The following is a 19,579-nucleotide window of genomic DNA, read 5'->3' on the forward strand; positions in this document are numbered from 1 at the left end:
GACATTGCAATATATAATTTTATGTACTATACTTAGATCGAACCGAATCGGCGTAGTTCTAGGTTGTCTAGGTCTAAAAGTTAAAGTCTGGTGGCATAACCATGACCTGGATGACTGAGAATCTCCAGAGTTTTTATGTTTTAGATTTAGAGGAAGGATTTGATTTGCGGATTCAAGCACACGGCTCTTCTTACAGTGCGCATCTAAAGGAGCCGGTAAGCGCTTCCTTCTCCAACCACAAGGGGCGCCTCGCCACTCGGCGGAGCACGCGTTCTTTTTTTAAAATCATCTCGGCCGCGCCTTCCCTTTTCCCCTAAAGAAAGAAGCGCGTCTCTATGGTTCGCGGCGAGCCAGTCCTCCCAAGTGCCAGTGTGTTCGAGGGAGAGAGTGGCCACCTTTTTCGGCGGCGCCTGCGAGCGCTGGCCGCCTCATCGGACGGCGGCCATTTTGGCGACGGGTTCAGCAGTCGCCTCAGCGCGGGCGGAGCAACAAGTCTCCCCGCCCGGCGCTGCCGAGAGCGAGCCCCGAGGAGGAGGAGAGGAGGAGGAAATGGCGGCGATGGCCGCCGCTCTCAGCTGAGGCGGCGAGGCCGAGGAGAGGCAGCGACCCCCGATTCTCCCTTCAGCGTCTCTTTGTGGCCCATTTCCCTCCTCCGGTGAGTGAGGCACGCGGGCGAGCCCGGGGCGTCGGGGCCTGCTTGGAAAACGGAAGAAGGGGCGGCTCACCCGCTCCCTCGTTCCCGCGGGGCTGACGGGAAGCGGCCTTTCTGCGCTCCCCGGCGGTGACCCCACAATCGCTTAACGTCAAAGGGGCTTCGTGACGTGACGGCGGCGCCACCTCAGTCGTCGTCGTCCTCAGAGAGGCCCGGGCGAGTGAGGCGGAGGAGCGCTCTCGGCCTCGCTTCTCCTGGATGGGACGAGAAGGGCGACTTTCCAGGCCTGGCGGGGAGGTGAGCGCGAAGGGAGGCCCCGCCTCGCCCCAGCCGACCGTCCTAGGCTCCGGCCTGGTTTTTTTTCCCCCCTCTCAACCCCATTTTTTGGGCCGGTGGTGGGTGGGGATTTGGGACTCACGTTTTTCTCCTCACACCATTGGAAGCGGGGCGGGGTGGGGTGGGGTAATTGCGGAAACGTTTAAATAAACATTTTAAACGCGGGGGGAGGTTTAAAATTGGCTCTTAAGTATTCTCCCCTCAGGGATCGATGGGACTGTCCAAGGGATCGTGGTCGGGTTGTTTGGTGTGGTTTTTTTTTGTTATCATTCGTAGTACTGGTTAGTTCAAGTAGTATTGGATTATTTGGGGTTTTCGGTAGATAAATTCAAATTTCACGGAAGGCTTGATGAGCTCAATTGGGGGGAGGCCTGGCTTTAAAAGACAAGGGACGTAACCGCCACTTTCGCTTGTGGAGGCCTGGTGGGGGTTTTGCAGGTGGGGGGGCTCTAGGTATTTTTGGACGTGCTTTCACATCGCAATCGGGTAACAACACCTCTGCTCAGAACCCCTGTTGACTTCGGTTTGGAGGAAGCCCTGCAAACGAAGAGAGTTTTTCATCTTTGTAGGCCCTTTGAGGTACCATCCGTGAGCTGCAAACATGCAGACAGCCACCAGATGGCAGCAGAGAGCCCCGCGGGCAGTTCTGGAATAGAATAGAACTGCCCTCATCAAATCAACCCCAAAGATAGATAGATGGCTTTAAGAAATTGTGTATGGTTCAGATAAGCTTTGTTGGCAGCTACAGATTTTATGAGGTTTATACAGTCTAACTGGCAATGCATGTATAGGATTGTGCTATCAAGAAACTAGCTGACTCTATTTTTTTTGATGTTTCATGTAATTCTGAGACATGCTAGACATCAGTAGTTCCCTCCCAGTAACACCTGCTTTGTTTGATTTTGCTAGCTGCTAGCTGAAACCTATTTTTTACTACCCTGTTTCTCCAACAATACGGCCTCCCCCAATAGGAAGTCCCAGCATGTTTTATAGGCATGAAATGAAATTAAGCCCCTCCCCCCAAATTAAGGCCTATATTAAAACATGCGAAATGGGGGAATGGTGGGGGGCTTGCCATTAGGAAGTACTTTTGTTGCACACCCGGATATGGTGCTGCCTGCGTTGACCCTGATACGGTGCCCCACCAACGCCGAGGTCAACATCCAAGCCGTCGCCGCCCGCCCGAAGATGCAAGGGGGGGAATTAAGTCACCCCTGAAAAGACGGCCTAGCCATTTTTTCAGGGCTCAAAAAAAAATAAGACCCGGCCTTATTATATGAGAAACACGGTAGCTAAACTTTGTTTTCCATTTTCTCACCCAGTAATTACTTTTTGAGGAGGGAGATTGAAAACGAACAGTATTTCTCCTTCGTATTTCTTTTCTGTGTATTTAGGGATTGATGAATTAAAACTTCTTAATTGGGTACAAATTATAATATTAAAAAGAACTTCATAAAGGATGTGGAAATCTATATTCAATGTGTAGAAAAATGAGGAAAAGAAAATTTGCAATATCAAAATCCTTTATTGATCCACTCCTTCCAAGCACAAATAATTTATAAATAATAATACCATATTAGTAATATTTAGTACAGTTTAATTCCTGTTCTATGTTTCCTAATATGTTTATGGATAAATTTCTCAAGAATTTCATAGATTAATTGAAGATTAAATTATTTAATTTGTGGTTCCTATTATTTTGCAAAGATAAAATAGACATTAACTGTAATATGTGGATAGTAAAATGTTCACCGGGACTGGATGTAGTTCAATATTAGACATATAAGAAAAACATGGCATTTATATTCTATTTATCTAATAAAATCTTGTGATATAGTTTGACAGTTACAGAAACATTGAACACTGACATCTTCTTTGTCTCAGTTTGAAAGATCACAAGCAATGTTATCTCTTAGTAAAATTTAGGAAAGATTGTTAGTCATTATTTATTTTGCAATAATTGTAAACCAAAATGACTATGAGGGAAGACAAAATAACCCACTCCATAATAACATTAATTGTTAAATAATTAACAATATTCCACTCAGATGGCTGCCTATAAGTTTGCTGAAATAAAACAATTTTAAGGACCTTCCAGAATGAAAGGAGTGTTGGAGCCAGGCATGTTTATAAGGATAGTATATGTCAGTATGTAATTTAAGAATGTCATCCCTTTCTTGATGTTTGAACTGGATGGAAGAATCATGCTTAGCAAGGTATTCTCTCCCCCCCCCCCTTTTTTTTTTCTCTCAAACATATAGACATAGGTAGGTGGCATGATATATAGAGCTTTCTAGGTGATCACTAGCACTTTTAATTTGTCTTAGAGCTTGGAAGCTAATCAGCTGCTCATGAAATAATCCTAAATATAGCTGCATAGGATAGACTGCAGTAGCCAGTTCTGAGGTGATTTGGGGAGCTAAGGGGGAAATAGAATGCCTTGGATTTCCCCTTGTTGCTAGTGAAAGTTTGGATAGAAAGCTTTTGAATCAGCCACAATATTGTGTTGTAGGGATCAACAGTGGTCTGAGATTATGTCGGGAATCTGAACTTTGTAATATCACACCAGTCAACCTTCATTGACATTGAAAATTAGGTAGGGTTCGGCCTAATTGATAGACCACCAGCAGTTTTGATTTCAAATTTCATATCAATGAAATCACCAGAGCTGAACTTATCTTGAAGGAAACTGTATTTTACTTTCCCTGACATTTTCCTAGAAGGTCCCTAGAATGTGATTGGAGCTTATTAGCTATTAGCTTTCTCTCGGGTTGGAAACAATGAAGTCCATGAATCGCATATAACAACCCAGGGTCCTTTCAAAGGAGTCTTTGCACAGTTTGAAATCATTTCCAGGCCTGCCAATTCTCACTATATTTGCAGAGTATGGGAATTGCACCTTTTTCTTCTTCTTAAAGTTACCCTGAAGAGTGAAGCGACATCAAATTTAGTCTTTTCTAAGATGCTGCATCTCTTCGATATTTTGGAAGAGACCATTCCCACTTTGGCAGTAACTTTTCTCTCAGCTGTCTGTCCCAAATATCCGAAAGGTGCTTTTCCAAAAGGCACTGGAATTTCTTTGAAAAGGTTTCGCTTCTCATCCAAAAGGTTTCTTCAGTTCTAGCCTTGAAGCTTTTTGGGGATGAGAAGCAAAATGGTTTGAAGGAAAAAAACCAGGAAAGTCCAGTTGTCTTTTGGACCTCAGTGATTGGTAATCTCCATATACATCTCTCCTAAATATGTTATTCACATTTCAAGATTGCTGGTCATGAAGATAGCTGAGATAGCTTCACGCTATTATTTGAGGGATTGTGGAAGGTCACTTGGTACTGTAAAGCTGTACTTTACATTGAAATAATTGTAAATATGTGAGTAAATGTTTTACATACAGTGTTTTCAGAATTGCACCCTTTTAACTTAGGCAACAATACATATCTATTTTAATAATATATGAAACTGATCATATGTTATTTAATAGTGATAAATATATTTGATTCTGTTGGTCTAGTCTAGTATAATGCATTGTCCCCATTCATACCTATTTCCTATATTCTTACTCATGTTTATACTTATACCTATTATTTTGTAAGCGATTGACAAATCAAATAAATAAATTTTCCTCTGAAATAGCAGTACAGATAATTGTTTGAGTTACTGCTCTGCTACTATGAGGAACTATTCTTACTATTCTTACCGAGACATTAAAAATCTAAATTTACTTGCTTAACTCTTCCTTAAAGCATAATATACTAATATAGGATTTAGGAAAATGGTAAGTTTATTGAAGGTTTATGAATTCCAAAATGTTATCACTTGCATAAAATCTCATCTGCCTTTGGCTTCTGCTTTTGTAACATACTTGCTTCCATTTCACAATTGCTGTCCTTGGCACCATGGTAGGGTATGATGGGTTAGTATGAAAATAGAATTTCATGATGGGTCAGCATGAAAATAGATTTTCATAACACAGCAAAATTTACATATCTTGAAACATTAACTTATAAATTGTTCCAAAGTGTTGCAGAAGGCATTTAATGGAGTCATTGATGCTCTAATAAATAGCAGGGGTATATAATCTTAACTTTTATGTTTCATATATAGTTTTGAAATTAATCATTTTTAAATAAACCATTTAATATCTACTGATTTCTTTCCCTTCACCCAAAGTCTTGTCATCCGTTTAGCTAACACTGTCGCAATAATAAACATTAGTAATATGAGTATTAGAATTAGCTATATTTATATACTAATGTTGACTTTTTATAGTTTGAATTGTTAGTTCTCAGGCAGTTTTGTTGATAAACTGTAGTTCTGAACACAATTGTACAGTGTAGTTCTGCACTGTAGCAAAAAGCATGATAAAGTATTCTCAGAAAAATGATGAAAATATGAAGATGGGTACAGTTTAATAGAACAGAAACAAATATTGTGTGCACAGACTGACTTAACATTGTGCTGAATGAATTAATTAACAAGCATGTATTTGACATTGTATAATTGAAATTAGTCCTATGAAAACATTTCTAAATAGGTATAAACTTTTTTTACTCAAATTCCTAAACAATTATTATTCTTTCTGCAGACTATGTACAGATTTCACATAATCTCTTACTTTAATTGATAAAATTAAAGAGTTATATGTGATAGATTAATAAAACTTTTATAATATTAAAAACAATATTGTGTTTTGTTGTTGTTTAAGCTTCAGGACAGTAATTGGACCATGGGTAAGCTGCAACAGAATATGAAAATAAGAAATCTGTTGGGCTCCTCTATAGAAGTGCTTTACTGTTCCTACATTGCTAAATATATACACATAGACTTGGTCCAGTCTCTTGATTTGACATGAGAAATCGTCTCTGGCTCTTGATTTGACATGAGAAATCGTCTCTGGTAGTACATATTGTGAATAAGAACTACATGACCTATATATTATCTCAAAGAAAAAACTATATTAAGGAGTACTAGGACTGACTGAATCTTTAAAAACAACAACAACACATACCCACATACCCTTCAGGCCCTGTTATGTAATTGAATTGAATTATTGAAGGTAATTGCCAGGGTAGGATATATAGTGTATTTTAAGAATCGTAAATCTGCAATTTGACAAGTATAGAGTAGCCTGTTGTAAAACATTTAACTCCAGAATTATCAAAGTTTTAGCAGATTATTCATTGCGTGGTTCTTGGTGCTCTTCTAAGCTTGGTTGTCTTGCAGACATTTCATTACTCAAATCAGGTAACATCATCAGTCCTAATAATTCATTATGCATTGCACTACAAATGCAACAATTTAGTAACATTGCAAATAAATGATCTAGCTATTTAGACTAGATGCTTCAATTGTAGAAAGCCTTAATCTGGAAATTAGTACTGCATATGTCTCATCTATAACTAATGCCAAGATTTGTGCCCCTCATATTTTTCAATGGACATTTTTTCCATGAAAGCCTGTTTCAAGGTAGCTAAAAAAATAAAGCCAAAACGTTTTGTTTTTCATGTTTTAATATTTCTCCTTTGTTAGTCGTCTTAAATATAAAAACAGTATGAAAAAGACTAGTGTTAACCAACTCTTTTATCAGATTATTTAGAATCAGATGATAATTAAGCTGCTGCTTAAAAATGTAGTATACCAATTTTCCTGATTCACCTACTGACCAGGAATAGATTGAAATTAATTCATTAACGTGCGGGGAAGGGTGAGAGTGAGCAAAATCTAGATCTGTGTTGTCAAGTAAGAGGTATTTTGACTGTATTCATTATATGCTTATAGGTTTTCAAGTGATCCTTGGTTCATGTAATGAGTTATAAATTTACCAACTATGTTCAGGCAGTACATGTTGTATGAATCCAGCTTTTTTTAAAAAAAAACAACACCTAGCTAAAGTAAGTTATTCAGTGGATTAGGAAGCTAAATTCCATATTAGGAGATCTACTTTAAAATTTTATAATAATATGGTCTAGATCTTGGCTTTTAACAATTGTCGATCGTTAAGTCCAATGGACTACCCTTCTATATATTTTCTTCCCTCAGTTTCCATTTTGCATTATGATTACTTGATATTGATCATATTGGTTTGGGCGCCTATTGGGTATATACTCTGTTGAGACTTTGCTTGTTTGTACACTTTACTGGAGAATTAGTTTGGTCTAGTGGTTAAAGCATCAGGGTAGAAACCAGGAAACTATGTCCTGCCTTAGGCATGAAAGTCAGCTGGGTGATTTTGGACCAATCCCCCTCTCAGTCCAATCCACCTCACAGGTGGGGAAAATAGGAGGAGGAAGGGGTATTGGATATATTCATAGCCTCATGTTAGTTATAAAAAATAAAGTCAGGATAGAAAGTAAATAAGTAAAAATTATAAATAAATCAGACTAGAACCAAATCCTCCTGCCTAGGGCACAAAACTAGCTCATGACCTTGGATTAATTTATTTCAGCCAAGGAAATAGGCAGTGGCAAACCACTTGTGAAATATCTTGCCAAGAAAACTGCAAGCAGGCTCCAGGAATCAGACATGGTGGAACGGAAGGGGGGTGGGAAACCCCGACTACTGAAAGAACCCTATTGAATTAGCAGTTCCCATGTTATATGTTTGGGTGTCTCTTGCTGTCCCTCTACAATGTATGCAAGTTTCTCATACACTATTGTTCGTTTTTTAAAACACTCTGAAAAGACTACCGTATTTGCCGGCGTATAAGACGACTTTTTTCCCCGAAAAACATGCCTCCAAGTGGGGGGCTCTTATACGCCGGTATATCCACTGCCGGCTTTCGGATGCTTGTTGGACACAGCGAAGGCGCCTCTGGCTTCCTGGATCCCCTGCGTCGCTTCCGCTTCATCCCGCTCGCCTCGCTCCGCCCGAGGCTGCAGCCTTACTGCTCTTCCCACGGCCCCTGGCACTCTGCCCTGCCGCTGCAGCCCCAGGGATTTCTGGAGGGCGTTTCCGGTGGTGGTGGGGGTCGCCTTATACGCCGGGTCGTCTTATACGCCGGCAAATACGGTAATCCTCCTCCATTACGAATCCTATCCTGGTTAACTGTACTAGTGTATATATTCTCATTCGCTTTAGAATTGCAATGATTCACTAAACAACTAGAGAAAAAAGGTCATAAAATGGGGCACAACTCACTTAACAACTGTCTTGCTTAGCAATGGAAATCTTGGACTCAGTTGTTGTAAGTCAAGGACTGAATATAGCAGAAAATGATCTGTGAGACCAATCATCAATTGCTTAATTTGATCTTTCTTGATCTATTTACTTTCTAATAAAAATGAAGCAGTGGTCATTTTTATATATATAATAGAGAGAAATTGCCGATGGTCAACTCTTGAAAGAGACTCTAAGTCTAGCCTGGAAGTTGAGGCAACTGGATTTCTTTTCTTGTTGGTTTGAAACATTTCGCTGCTTACCTGAGTAACTTCTTTAGTTTGAGCAACTTTTTTTTCCTTTTAAATGAAAGTAGACTGCTCATTTCTGATCTGTTTCTTCTCTGGGGCCAACAACAGTGATGTAGCTTTCATTACTTAATATGTGGGTAATCCTGTTGCGTGGCAGAGAGTTTGTGTGGTAAGTTTTTTGTTTGATCCAACTTTGCTTAATCCACAGAATCTGATCTCTGTCAGTGTTCATGTAATGAGATTGGTTAAACTGTACTTGAAGCTTGAGACCTATCTGTTGTAATTTTCTACTAGGCAGGTTTAATAATTCTGGAATAGTGATGTAACTTAACTGGTGGGGAAAAGGACATTTGTGCCTTATTTTGGATTAGTTCCAGGAAGCATTGCCAATTACTGGGAACTGTGGGACTTCAAAACAGGTAGCTCACTTAGTTGGAGATCCTTAGAAGCGCCCCCCCCTCCCCTTTTAAGTCTATTTTGAAATAGAGGCTTGACTGGACTTTTCTTCAATTATGCCTGTACTTGTAAACAGCCAGTTGAAATATACTGAGAAGTAAAATTTTGAAATAGTCTTCCTTCTAACGATCCTTGCGGAAAGAATGAGGCAGAAAAATATTGTAAGCATATCCAAATTAATGTTTCTCCCAGTAAATGGGAGTGAGGTACTTACACATTCTTATACACATTTATTTGTACCAGTATAAACTCACACTAACTAGAGGTTGGACTCCCTTCCAAAAAACAGCCATCACAAAAGGTTAGTACTGGTATTTCAGTAAATAATAATGTAAATAAGAATTGCTTGTAAACTAAGACTGGGGCTGGCTTTTTATATAGTAGCAGACCTCTATGACCTCAGAGGGAGGAGTCATACCCATCCTGGACTCTCTTGCAGTGTAGATAGATAGGGCGTTCTCAGGTAATTATACCAATGCCCATTTTCACACAATTCTCCTTCCTTCTTTTTAGTAGAAACTTTAAAACAAGGAAGGGAAGGGAAGGGAAGGGAAGGGAAGGAAGGAGACAGGTAGATAAACAGAGGAGCATGAAAATGATGTTAGAAAAGAAGTTAGTTATGCCAAGAGGGTGGGGGAGAGGAAGGAAGGAAGGAAGGAAGGAGTGGAAAGCTCAACAATTACGTTGGACTCCATAAGCATGAAGCTGTGTATCCCTTACATGCATGCTTACTATATTACCTAACCATAGCTACATGGTTAATCAGTAAAAAGTTCCTTTAAATATCATGTCTCTTATTTTCCAAGTATGAATTAATTATGTTTAGGTACAGAATCCTGCAGTGGGAACTGGACTTTAGAAACATACTGAAATTCAAAGATAGAAAAGTTTCATAGCCTTCCATTCTTTCCAGATAAACTAATTATCTGAAATAGTTAATTTTTATTATGTTTTTATTATATGGTAGAAATGGTTTATGGAACTTCCATTTTGCATCTATAAATAAACATGGCTGCTAGAAGTTTTTGGTCGCAATTTCTGATATCCCCTCCTTCTTTTTAGGTTTAATAAATTTGTCACTTGTTCCAATAGTATCTATTTTCCCCTGGATTTTGGAGACAGCATTCAGGCTCCTTTAAGTCACATTTGACTCCTAGGGACTATATGGACACCATCACAGTTTTCTTGACAACTGTGTAAATCTGGTTAGCCACCATCTGCTTTTTTATTTCTTTGTTTATTCCATGATGGTCTTTCCTCCAAATTCTGATTTGGCCTAATTAGGTTTAGCTTCTGAGCCCAGATCATTTCACCTAAGTGCCACCTTTTGTTAGGGCATACTATGCCGGAAGAACAAGGAATTGTCCGGAAAGAGGGTCTGGATATATGTATAAAAAGAAGTTTGGATTGTAGGTATTATTGTACTTACTGGCTTGCTCTTGGCAGGAAGTACTATGTAGAACAAAGTAGACAAGAAAAGTCAAAACCAATTACAGTGCATTTTGTTCAGAAGTGGCCTATTTTTTTTTAGGATTCTAAAGACCAGTGTAGATCAAGGAAGCTTTATTAAAAGGCTTATTACTTAGCAAGTTTTGGTTCCAGGTTTGTTTGTTTGTTCTCAGATTGATTTCATTTCTTTGAGACTTTAGAAAGCAGTGACCTATATATATATATGGTAATTATGCTATATTCTACTCTCTCTCTCCTCTCCTTCCCTCCCAGATTTAAGAAGAACTCAAATGTTCACACTATGACCATTTTGGTTGAAAAAGGTGTTAATTTTAAATGTTTTTCATGGACCCATATGGCTGTCTTTTTATTCTTATTGTGATGCTTTCCTGCATTATTTTACATCACTTCTAGTTTTGATATAACTTGATTCCAATTTTCAAGTTTTTTTCTGGTCAATCATATATTGCCTTATTTCTTAATATTTAAATATAAATATATTATAGAGAGCTAAACTACAATGGTTATATTATCCAGCTGATTCTGCATGGTATTTGTGTTAGTTGCATTGGTGCTCAGGAGCATTGCTAATATTCTCACTTGTTCTTGCCAGTGTTAAAGAATACTTGGTACAGAGACAAAATATTGCCGTAATGCTATACAGACCATGTACTTTCAGAATAACTTGTGTTAAGAGATAATTTATGTAACCACTTTTTAATGCCCAAACCTCCATCCTTTCTTAGCCACCAATAAAAGAGGCATGTTGTATCTGCACAATCCAGTCCATCAAGCAAGATTTAGGTACAATCTCGATCCTGCTGAGTCCCTGGGCAACCTCAACAGACTCTCCATTTCTTTATCAAATACTGTGGTTTGTACTGATAATAGCAGTAAAAAAATCTTCTAATTCATGTGCATGAGAAAGAACCTGGAATCTGAAAAGTCTCCGTCATTTTAGTTGCTTCTGATAAAAGTGTTTTTCCCATCTATGAGTTTGGAGGCATTTCCCCTCATGTTTCCATATGGTCATTTTTGAAGGATGCTTCTTACAATAGTTTCTCATGTCAGGTGTTGTGGCACTGTATTAATTTTTAAGAGAGGACTTTATTCAATTCTATTTACTTCTTTATTAAATCAGTCTATATCCATCTTGCACTTTTACTTGTTTAATTCTGGATTTGTGTATTACACTCAGTTACATTAGTCTTGGTAACATTTCATTTTGGTGCAAGGTTATTGATTTGAATTGCCTGTATAACAAGCGTCCATTCCTTTGCATTTGATACCTATGCATTTAATCCCTTATTCCTAGCCTTACATTTTTTTAAATGGCTCCTTCATTTCTACATGACACATTCCAATAATCAGATTAACTATTTTTTTATATCTGCATACTTTGTACATTTGTTGAATAAAGGCTGCCAAATTTTCTTTCTGCTTTCCCAGTTGGAGAAGAAAATACTTTTTTGAAATTTTGAGGGGAGGGGAGAGAGATGTAAAAAAGCAGCCTAGCCATACCTCTCTTTGGCTACCCAAAAGATTGATCTTTCTAGGTTTATTGTTAATGTTACTGTGGGGAAAAAATAGCACAGCAATAGCACTTAGACTTCTATACCACCCTATAGAGCTTTACAACATTCTCTGAGCTGTTTACAATGATAGCATATTGACCCCTACCAGAATAAGTAAGAAAAGATAGGCAAAGGCTTTGTCTGACTTGTTCAATCTTGTTTGAATTAATATATTGGATTCTTCGCTTAGAAATTTGAAAACCAATCTTTTTCATTGGTCACTGTGTTCTCCTTATATGAACCTCAGAGTCCCCATTAATTTCAACTGCAGTATTTATGTTGAAACGGTTATATGACAAGTATTCTAATATTTGCAAATCCAGGAAAACCAATTGTTTTGAAAGACTTATGCCATGTTGCTTAATATAATATAGGTAGACAACATTAAAATGCTATTGGTATTTACAATTAAAAGTAGAGTATTATAGGTGGTAGGTTTAATGAAAACCTTTAATATAGTGACTTCTTTTTATGATTAAAGTAGTTTTTAGTACTTCTGTTATATTAGTCTATTATTTACATCTTCCTTGTATTGGATTGTTTCTGGATATCAATTATGGTTCTTGTGGTTCAGCATTTCAGGAAGTCGTTCTTTTTATTTTGATAATTTAACCATTGATAATCTTTCCATTGGGATCAGGATGAATTAGTGTGCTGTGCACACCTTCCATTAAAATTCTACATATCAGGATCCAGGCAGCATATTGTCTCTATTGCGATACCTTGGAATAGCATCACCCCAGAAATCTGTGGTCTTCCCTAATAATGCTCCGGAAATATTTAAAAACCTGACTCTTTCCAGGCCTGGTAAAGCGGGGAAGGGCTGTTGAGCTGACCAGTATATTTTGTGTAGTATTTGGAGTTCGTTTGTTTCAACTTGAATGGTTTCTTCTGCCTATTATTACTCTTTTATAGTATAAGCCACCAAGAATCATTCTGGAGTCACTCTGAAGTAAATCTAATGAATAAATAGATAAATAAATGATACATTCATGTTGAACAGTGTAATGTTGCTATTTTGATACTTTCAAAATAATAGTTTTCATATTAAAAAAAGACATAAATAATTGTACCCTAGGCCAGGGGTCGCCAACCTTTTGGACCTCAGGGACCACCAAACACATAATTTTAAATCCCGCGGACTAGAGATCCTGGGAAACCCCCCCCCAAAAGTGCAGGAAAATTTCCCACCCCATTTTCCTATCAATCGATAATTCTTTATTTGGGATCTCAGGATACCGTCTCCAGCTCCGTTTTCAGGGGGAGAGGGATACATATTTTGGGGTTCATGCAAAGAAAGTAGTAGAAGTCTTTCTTTCTCTCCCCCAAACTCTACCAGAAATGAGCCTTTGCTGGCGCAGCCTCTTGAAGCAGGATGCCTTGCAGGGTCCCAAAGACTCATTTCTTGTGGGGGAGAGAAAGAAAGACTTTTGCTGCTTTCCTTGTGTTCAGCCAAAAGCAGAAGAAGAAAGAAGCAGCCCGGTGCCAGGCCAGGCACGTGGGACACATGGGGCAAGTTCCCCCCTCTGCCCTTTCCCCGCTCCCCTCACTAACTTGTGTTGTTCGCAGTGCAAGTGACGCAAGCCTTATGTTCCCATGGGCCATGTGAGCAGCACAGCCTTCTGTTCCCGCGCAGCCTTATGTTCATACACAGCCTGGATAATTGCTTTGGGGGGAGTGCTTTGGGGGTGACATTTCTCTGCGGACCACCAAAATTTTCTTGGTTGGTGACCACTGCCTTAGATTGTGCCTTAAACATTATATTTTAGCCCATTCTCCAATGCTAAAAAGAATTATCAAAACTGAGACATGCTTTAAAATGAGACTGTGATACAGTATAAGAAAGACGGTCTCTTTGGCTGGAAAAAGCTGTTAACATTTTGTTATGTACAGATGGTCTTCAACTTAAGACCACAGTTGAGCCCGAAATTTCTGAGGCTAAGTGAGATAATTGTTAAGTGAGATTTGTCCCATTTGAAGACATTTTCTTGCCACAGTTGTTAAGAGAAACACCGCAGTTGTTAATAGTAACATGGTTGTAAAGTAAATCTGGCTTCCCCGTTGATTTTTCCTGTCAGAAGTTCGCAAAAGGAATGCCATGACCCTGAGACACTGCAACCTTCATAAACATGAGTCAGTTGCCAAGTGTCTGAGTTTTGATCACATGACCATGGGGATGCTACAACGGTTGTAAGTGTGGAAAAACTGTCAAATCACTTTGTCCAATGCCTTTGTAACTTTGAAGGATCACTAAATGAACTTATGTAAGTTGAGGACTAACTACCCATATATGCAATCTTTGTGCTTAACTCAATACAGTTTTCAAACCAACCAGATTTTAAATATGTTTACGTATGACCATCTTGAAATTACATTTGATGAAAACATTGTTAATAGAAATACAATAACAGGTATAATTTTAATCTATGGCTGTGTAGAAAACACAGAGAAATCATGCTCTCCCTAGCATTTTATTACTTGTCAACTGCAAATTGGAAGAGAAATGGAGGAGGCAGGTCAGCCAAGGCTGCTGTCTTCTTTCAGAGGCTCCGTATAAAACACTCATGTCCTCATTTCTTAAAGCTGAAGATGCAGTACTTACCCTTCATAACATATTATGCTAGTAGTAGTTTTAAAAATCTTCTAGGGCATTCTGGTCGATGACGGATCAGAGACTGCGATTGTGCGCGGCTTTCATCCGTGCTTACCCTGTTGGAGGGGTCCTTAAAGGACCGGATCCATCTGACCCACCTTGTAGGGGTGGGTGGAAGAGGGGGAGACTGCCAGCTCGGTCGAGGGTAGCCACATCTCCCCTCCCTGGTTGGCAAACTCCCCTAGAAGACAGGGAGAAGCGGCAGTCTTTTAGTGGCTGCTCTGAAGATGGGAAGCTGCTGGGACACAAGTTTTGTGCTGGACAGTGAAAGTGGTGAGCAGCGTGTAACTGGATAAAAGACTTTGAATATTCTTTTTGATAACCCCGAAAAGCGGAAAGAAAGAGCCCTCATTTGGAAGAGTGGTAGCGGCGAACGAGAAATAAGAGGAAAATATAAGGTAAAGAAAAAACTAGAAATAAAAGAATTATGTGATTAGTGACTAAATTTGGAATAACATACAGAATTGGACATTAATCAGGCATTGGATAAAATGCTGGATTTATTTGGAATTGGTTAAATCTAATATTAATATTATGGAAAAGTGAATTCAAAATAAAAATTCTAAGAAGAAAGTGATATAGAGCACCACCTAAGGGTTAAAGATTTCTTTCTTTTATGTTTCTATGGAAAATTACTGGTTGTATGTAACAAGTTCCCCGGAAGCTTTATAAAAAAAGAAGAAGGGGTTACAGTTAAAATGGAGACTTTTGACAAGGACTAAAACAAAAAAATTACTTTTAATAAAATAAAGAATAACTTAATAGACCAAAGAAATGGAAGAAATGAGCAAAGAACTTAAGTTGGAGCTCCAAAGTGTGAGAGAGATGTTTAAAGAAAGAATGAGATTGGTGGAGTTAATGCTGAGTAAAGTAATGGCATTACAGCTTGCGGAAGAACAAAGGAACCTCAGAGAGGACGAATTAAAAGAAGGAAATAACAGCCTCGACGAGCATGAAGATCAAGGATCATTGTCAAAGGACATAAAAGGACTTAAAGACATCGATATTAGAGACAATAAATAAAAGAAAGACACTCAAGACTAAGAAGGAAAAAATAACATTTTATATCTTGACTTGCCCATTTCAGGGGCTGCTGACGTCTTGGTTTGAAATTTTTGTTATCTGGACTCAGCATGGCCCAGGGATATTGGAAATTGTAAGTCCAACAGGCTTTTCAACAATCTACAAAATTTAGAAATGGCAGTTGAATGCAGGAAATTTTCTGAATGCACTGTTGGGTGCATAACTCTTAAGAACCTGACTAATTTTAGGAAAAATATTTATAGATATAAATAATAGCAATTAAATGGTCAGAGTGCAGTACTGCAGGCTATTTCTGCTGACAGCTGGCTGCCTGCAATTTGGCAGATCGAATCTCACCAGGCTCAAGGTTGACTCAGCTTTCCATCCTTCTGAGGTTGGTAAAATGAGGACCCAGTTTGTTGGGGGCAAGAGGGTGATTCTAAACCGCTTAGAGAGGGGCTACAAAGCACTATAAAGCAGTACATAAGTCTAAGTGCTATTGCTGTTTCAAGTTGGTTGAACATTTCTAGCATTTGAAGCAAATTAGATTTATGATAATGTGACAGGATAGCTTTTGTGTTAGTACCATTAAATTAGCAAAATTTGGTGGCAAATATGATTGGTTCAGTTCAAACCACAGTCATTTATGAGATCAAACTATAAGTTAAGGGTGAATATACAGAACAATTCCTTCCATGGCTTCCCACCATTTCGAGGCAGGTGATATTAAAAAACTGTAGCATATACTTCAGTATAGGCTCAGGGTAAGGAAAAATAAAGAAACTCCAGCAAAAAATCCTGGCTATGTACATGTACCGTAGCTGATACCCCCACCCCAGTCTAGTCCTCCAAAATATTAAATATTTAAGTAAATATCAAAATATTAAATGTTTCATTATAAAAATATTTGTCTGCCATAAGCTACAATTCTGTAAGAGTAGGAGTGGCTTTTTTTAAAAAAAGAATTGGCTAGTATGACAAATTCAAAAGCAGGTTCACATAGAATGAGATTTGGCTGAAATAACTTTGACATTTCAAAGCAGCAGTGCCATTCAAACATTACTGCATTGTATCATGTATTTCTATGGAGATAGAAATTTAAATACATGAGTGAAATACTTTGCTAGAAAAAGATGAGCGCACGTTTATTTTTGCAACACCTTAATTAAGTTCAACTGAAGTAACTTTGCCACATTCTGCTATTTTAAAGGCAGCCAACAATACTCTTCTTTCAGATCTACTTTTTCAGCTACTGAAGTGTGATTTTAAAAATCAGTTTCTTACAATACTAATCAAAACAGAAGTCCACGAGGTTGCCATGCCACCTGAATTAATTAGATTCAAACATGGGTGTAGTCCTTACCCTCCAAGGAATTCATAGTCCTGTTTTTCTAACAACACAAGCAGAAGCAGTTGCAGAAGGAAAGGGTTATCAGGATCTGCCTCCCATTACTCCATCCAGAGTTAATTGTTTTCTCTTTTAATACATGTTTCAGGAATGAATTACTAGATGGGAAATGGGGAGGCTTTTGTGTGCTGGAGTTTTTAGCCTATTTTCTTGCATTCCAGTTTTGATGGGAGAGATGGAGGCGGAATCTTTTTTTCTCCATTGCTCCAAAAAGGAGTCAAATGTACTGTTTGCTAGCTGTTCTGGATGCTAGTTTTTATTAAGACTGAGGCGTGTTAGGGATAGAAGTACAATAATGGGGAAGGTTTCTCAGCATAAATAGCTTTAAATTCCATCGATTCTTTCCGGATTGCATATAATGTTTAAGTTGCTTCTTTGTGGAAACATGAATAGACTTTTATAACTAAAGGTTTGTCTGTGTATGCATGTAAGTGAATTGAACAAGAAATGATTAGCCAATTTTTCCCTCTTCTTCTGGCAGATCTTTTAAAATTGCATGATGTCTGATGAGTTGGAGATTCTTAACAGGGAGATTGAGAGGTTATTACAGAGCAGCATCGTGGAAAGAAGCTCTTTAAACTCAGAATCTCTTCAGACATCAACCTCTGATTCCTGGGATGTAGTTACTGCTTCAAGCAGTGGACCGCAAGGCAGTTTAGCGAAGGTATTTAGTGAAGGTATCCAGTACCTCAATGTTGTTTCAGGATTCACAAGAGCATCCTGTCTTTTTTCTATTGACTTAATTAACCGTCATAATATCTAGAAAGCCTTCCGTGATTAGCCTTCCATGATATGTGTTAATCTGGATGTATCCATAATGCAGCATGTTTTTAATGTGAAAATTTTTTTTACATGAATAGGGGGAAATTTCTGTTTTAACTTACAAAAGACATGTCGCGTGTCCCTACAAATTACTGGATAATAAGCCAGCTGTGGAATATAATTGGGCTAATTTTACAGACTGTTCAATTTTTTTGCATCCAGGTGGCAACTAAGATATTACAAATAAAAGAGAAACATGATTTCAGAGACAGGACATAAGTAGTTGTTTGAGGGGTTTGCATGTAATAACTAGGGGTGTTGTTCAATAGCCATTGTAGCAAGATAAAGTCAGGGTATTCTTTAAAATGTGGTTAGTTTTCTGTGAATATTGAAAGTCAATAGCAGAATGTTTCCTGTGCTGTCCCTTTAAGGGAGATGGGTTAGAATGTTCAGACTTTCGATTTTGTGGTAGCTGGGATTTGTCAGTTGGGAAATACCACATTTACTTTAATAATAGCTGAGGGGAGCAGAGAGGTAGATAGCTGGTGCCCTATAAACAAAATATTTTATACATTTATTGAATAAAAAACCCAACAGTAAAGAACTTACAAATCTTCAGGAACACAGATTATTCTGAGAATCATTTACTGAACAGAATGAACATGAATTTTATGTGTATTACTTGCTTTGGTTCTGTAAATTTTGCCTGTATTGTTTTTAATAGCGAAAACCTATTTGAGGTCATAGTGGTTGCTTTTCTATAAATTAGTGATCAAAGTATAAAGACTTGGTATTCTTACAGCCTAATAAAATGCTTAATATGTATTAGATCCCACGTTGCTTTGTAATGTAATTAAATTAACTTTTAAACTTATTGGTGAAAGTTTTAATACCTAGTTTTCCAACTTAAACAGTAATTTAGGTGAAGAAAACTATAAATAAATTTTCCTATAACAGGCAGCTGTATCGAGTGGAGCATTGCTGGTTTCAGAGTCTTCAGGATGGCATCCAGATGACCATTACTCTTCTGGCTTCCCCAGATTAGCGTCTGTTGTTGGGATTATGCTGAATGACTCTGATTTACTTCTGCCCTCCTGTGATTCCTCCCTTGGCTTAAGTGGACAGGAAGAACTAATTCCAGCAACCTCTAATGCTGTGTCAGGTAAAAAGCATTTAGAGGATAGTGAAGACTCTTCTATTTCTCTTGCTTATTCTGGAGACGGGATTCGTCTGTACTGTTAACCTTTCTTCGCCTTCAAAGGTAAACCCTTCCATTAAAATGTCAATTGCATGTTGTGATATATTATACCACACCCTTCTTTTTCTTCAGAAATTGCGGTGTGACATTAAATAAAATTGGAGATTTTAAATTTCACCAAGGGCTACCTGAGGACAAACAATTGACATATTGGGAGAGAAAGAGGTAGCATGCTGCTTTGTTGATGTGATAGCAATGTTACAAGCTGAAAGAAAAGCTGTTTTCTGAGATGGCATTGGTAAAAGCTGTAGAAAAGTTGGGTGTGAACTCTATCATGAACAAGACAAATTATATCCCATTCTGGTCCCAGTATTTGGTGCTTCCAGCATCAAGGGCTATTGAACTTAGGGCAAAAACCATTCTCCAAAATCTTGGGTAGGACTGATGCATTGCTACTCTAGATCAGCTAATGCAAGATTAGGCACTGTGATATTATCAAACTACTGTTAGCATAATGATTTCCATCTGCTTCCAAAGGCAATCCATACCTTTCATTATGACTTGGTCACAGGATAAAGGACTAGAGTTCAGTGGTGCAAAGTGTACTGCAGGGATCAGTTTCCTTCTTGTCTGTAGGCCAGAAACCAGGCTGCCACCACCCCAGT

General features: G+C 38.3%; 1 protein-coding gene across 9 annotated transcripts in view; it reads left to right on the plus strand.

Annotated features, from left to right (window-relative positions):
- Nucleotides 1-19,579, plus strand: part of DIDO1 (death inducer-obliterator 1) — an 85,090-nt gene that overhangs the window by 12,802 nt on the left and 52,709 nt on the right. For 2 of the 9 annotated variants that reach the window (XM_087959187.1, XM_026683420.2), the window contains exon 1: nt 527-655. Coding sequence is in view for 4 of the 9 variants with exons in the window: in XM_026683414.2 (XP_026539199.2) it covers nt 17,451-17,618; nt 18,674-18,878 (373 nt within the window). In the remaining 5 variants the exon portion in view is untranslated. Of the gene's footprint in view, nt 1-526; nt 950-17,435; nt 17,619-18,673; nt 18,978-19,579 lie in introns of those variants that run through there. The other 7 variants (XM_087959186.1, XM_026683416.2, XM_087959185.1 and 4 more) reach the window with 7 other exon arrangements.

The sequence above is a fragment of the Notechis scutatus genome, chromosome 3, assembly GCF_049901735.1.
Source record: "Notechis scutatus isolate UNSWTSFEM ecotype Mainland chromosome 3, rNotScu1.2, whole genome shotgun sequence".
Lineage (NCBI taxonomy): Eukaryota > Metazoa > Chordata > Lepidosauria > Squamata > Elapidae > Notechis > Notechis scutatus.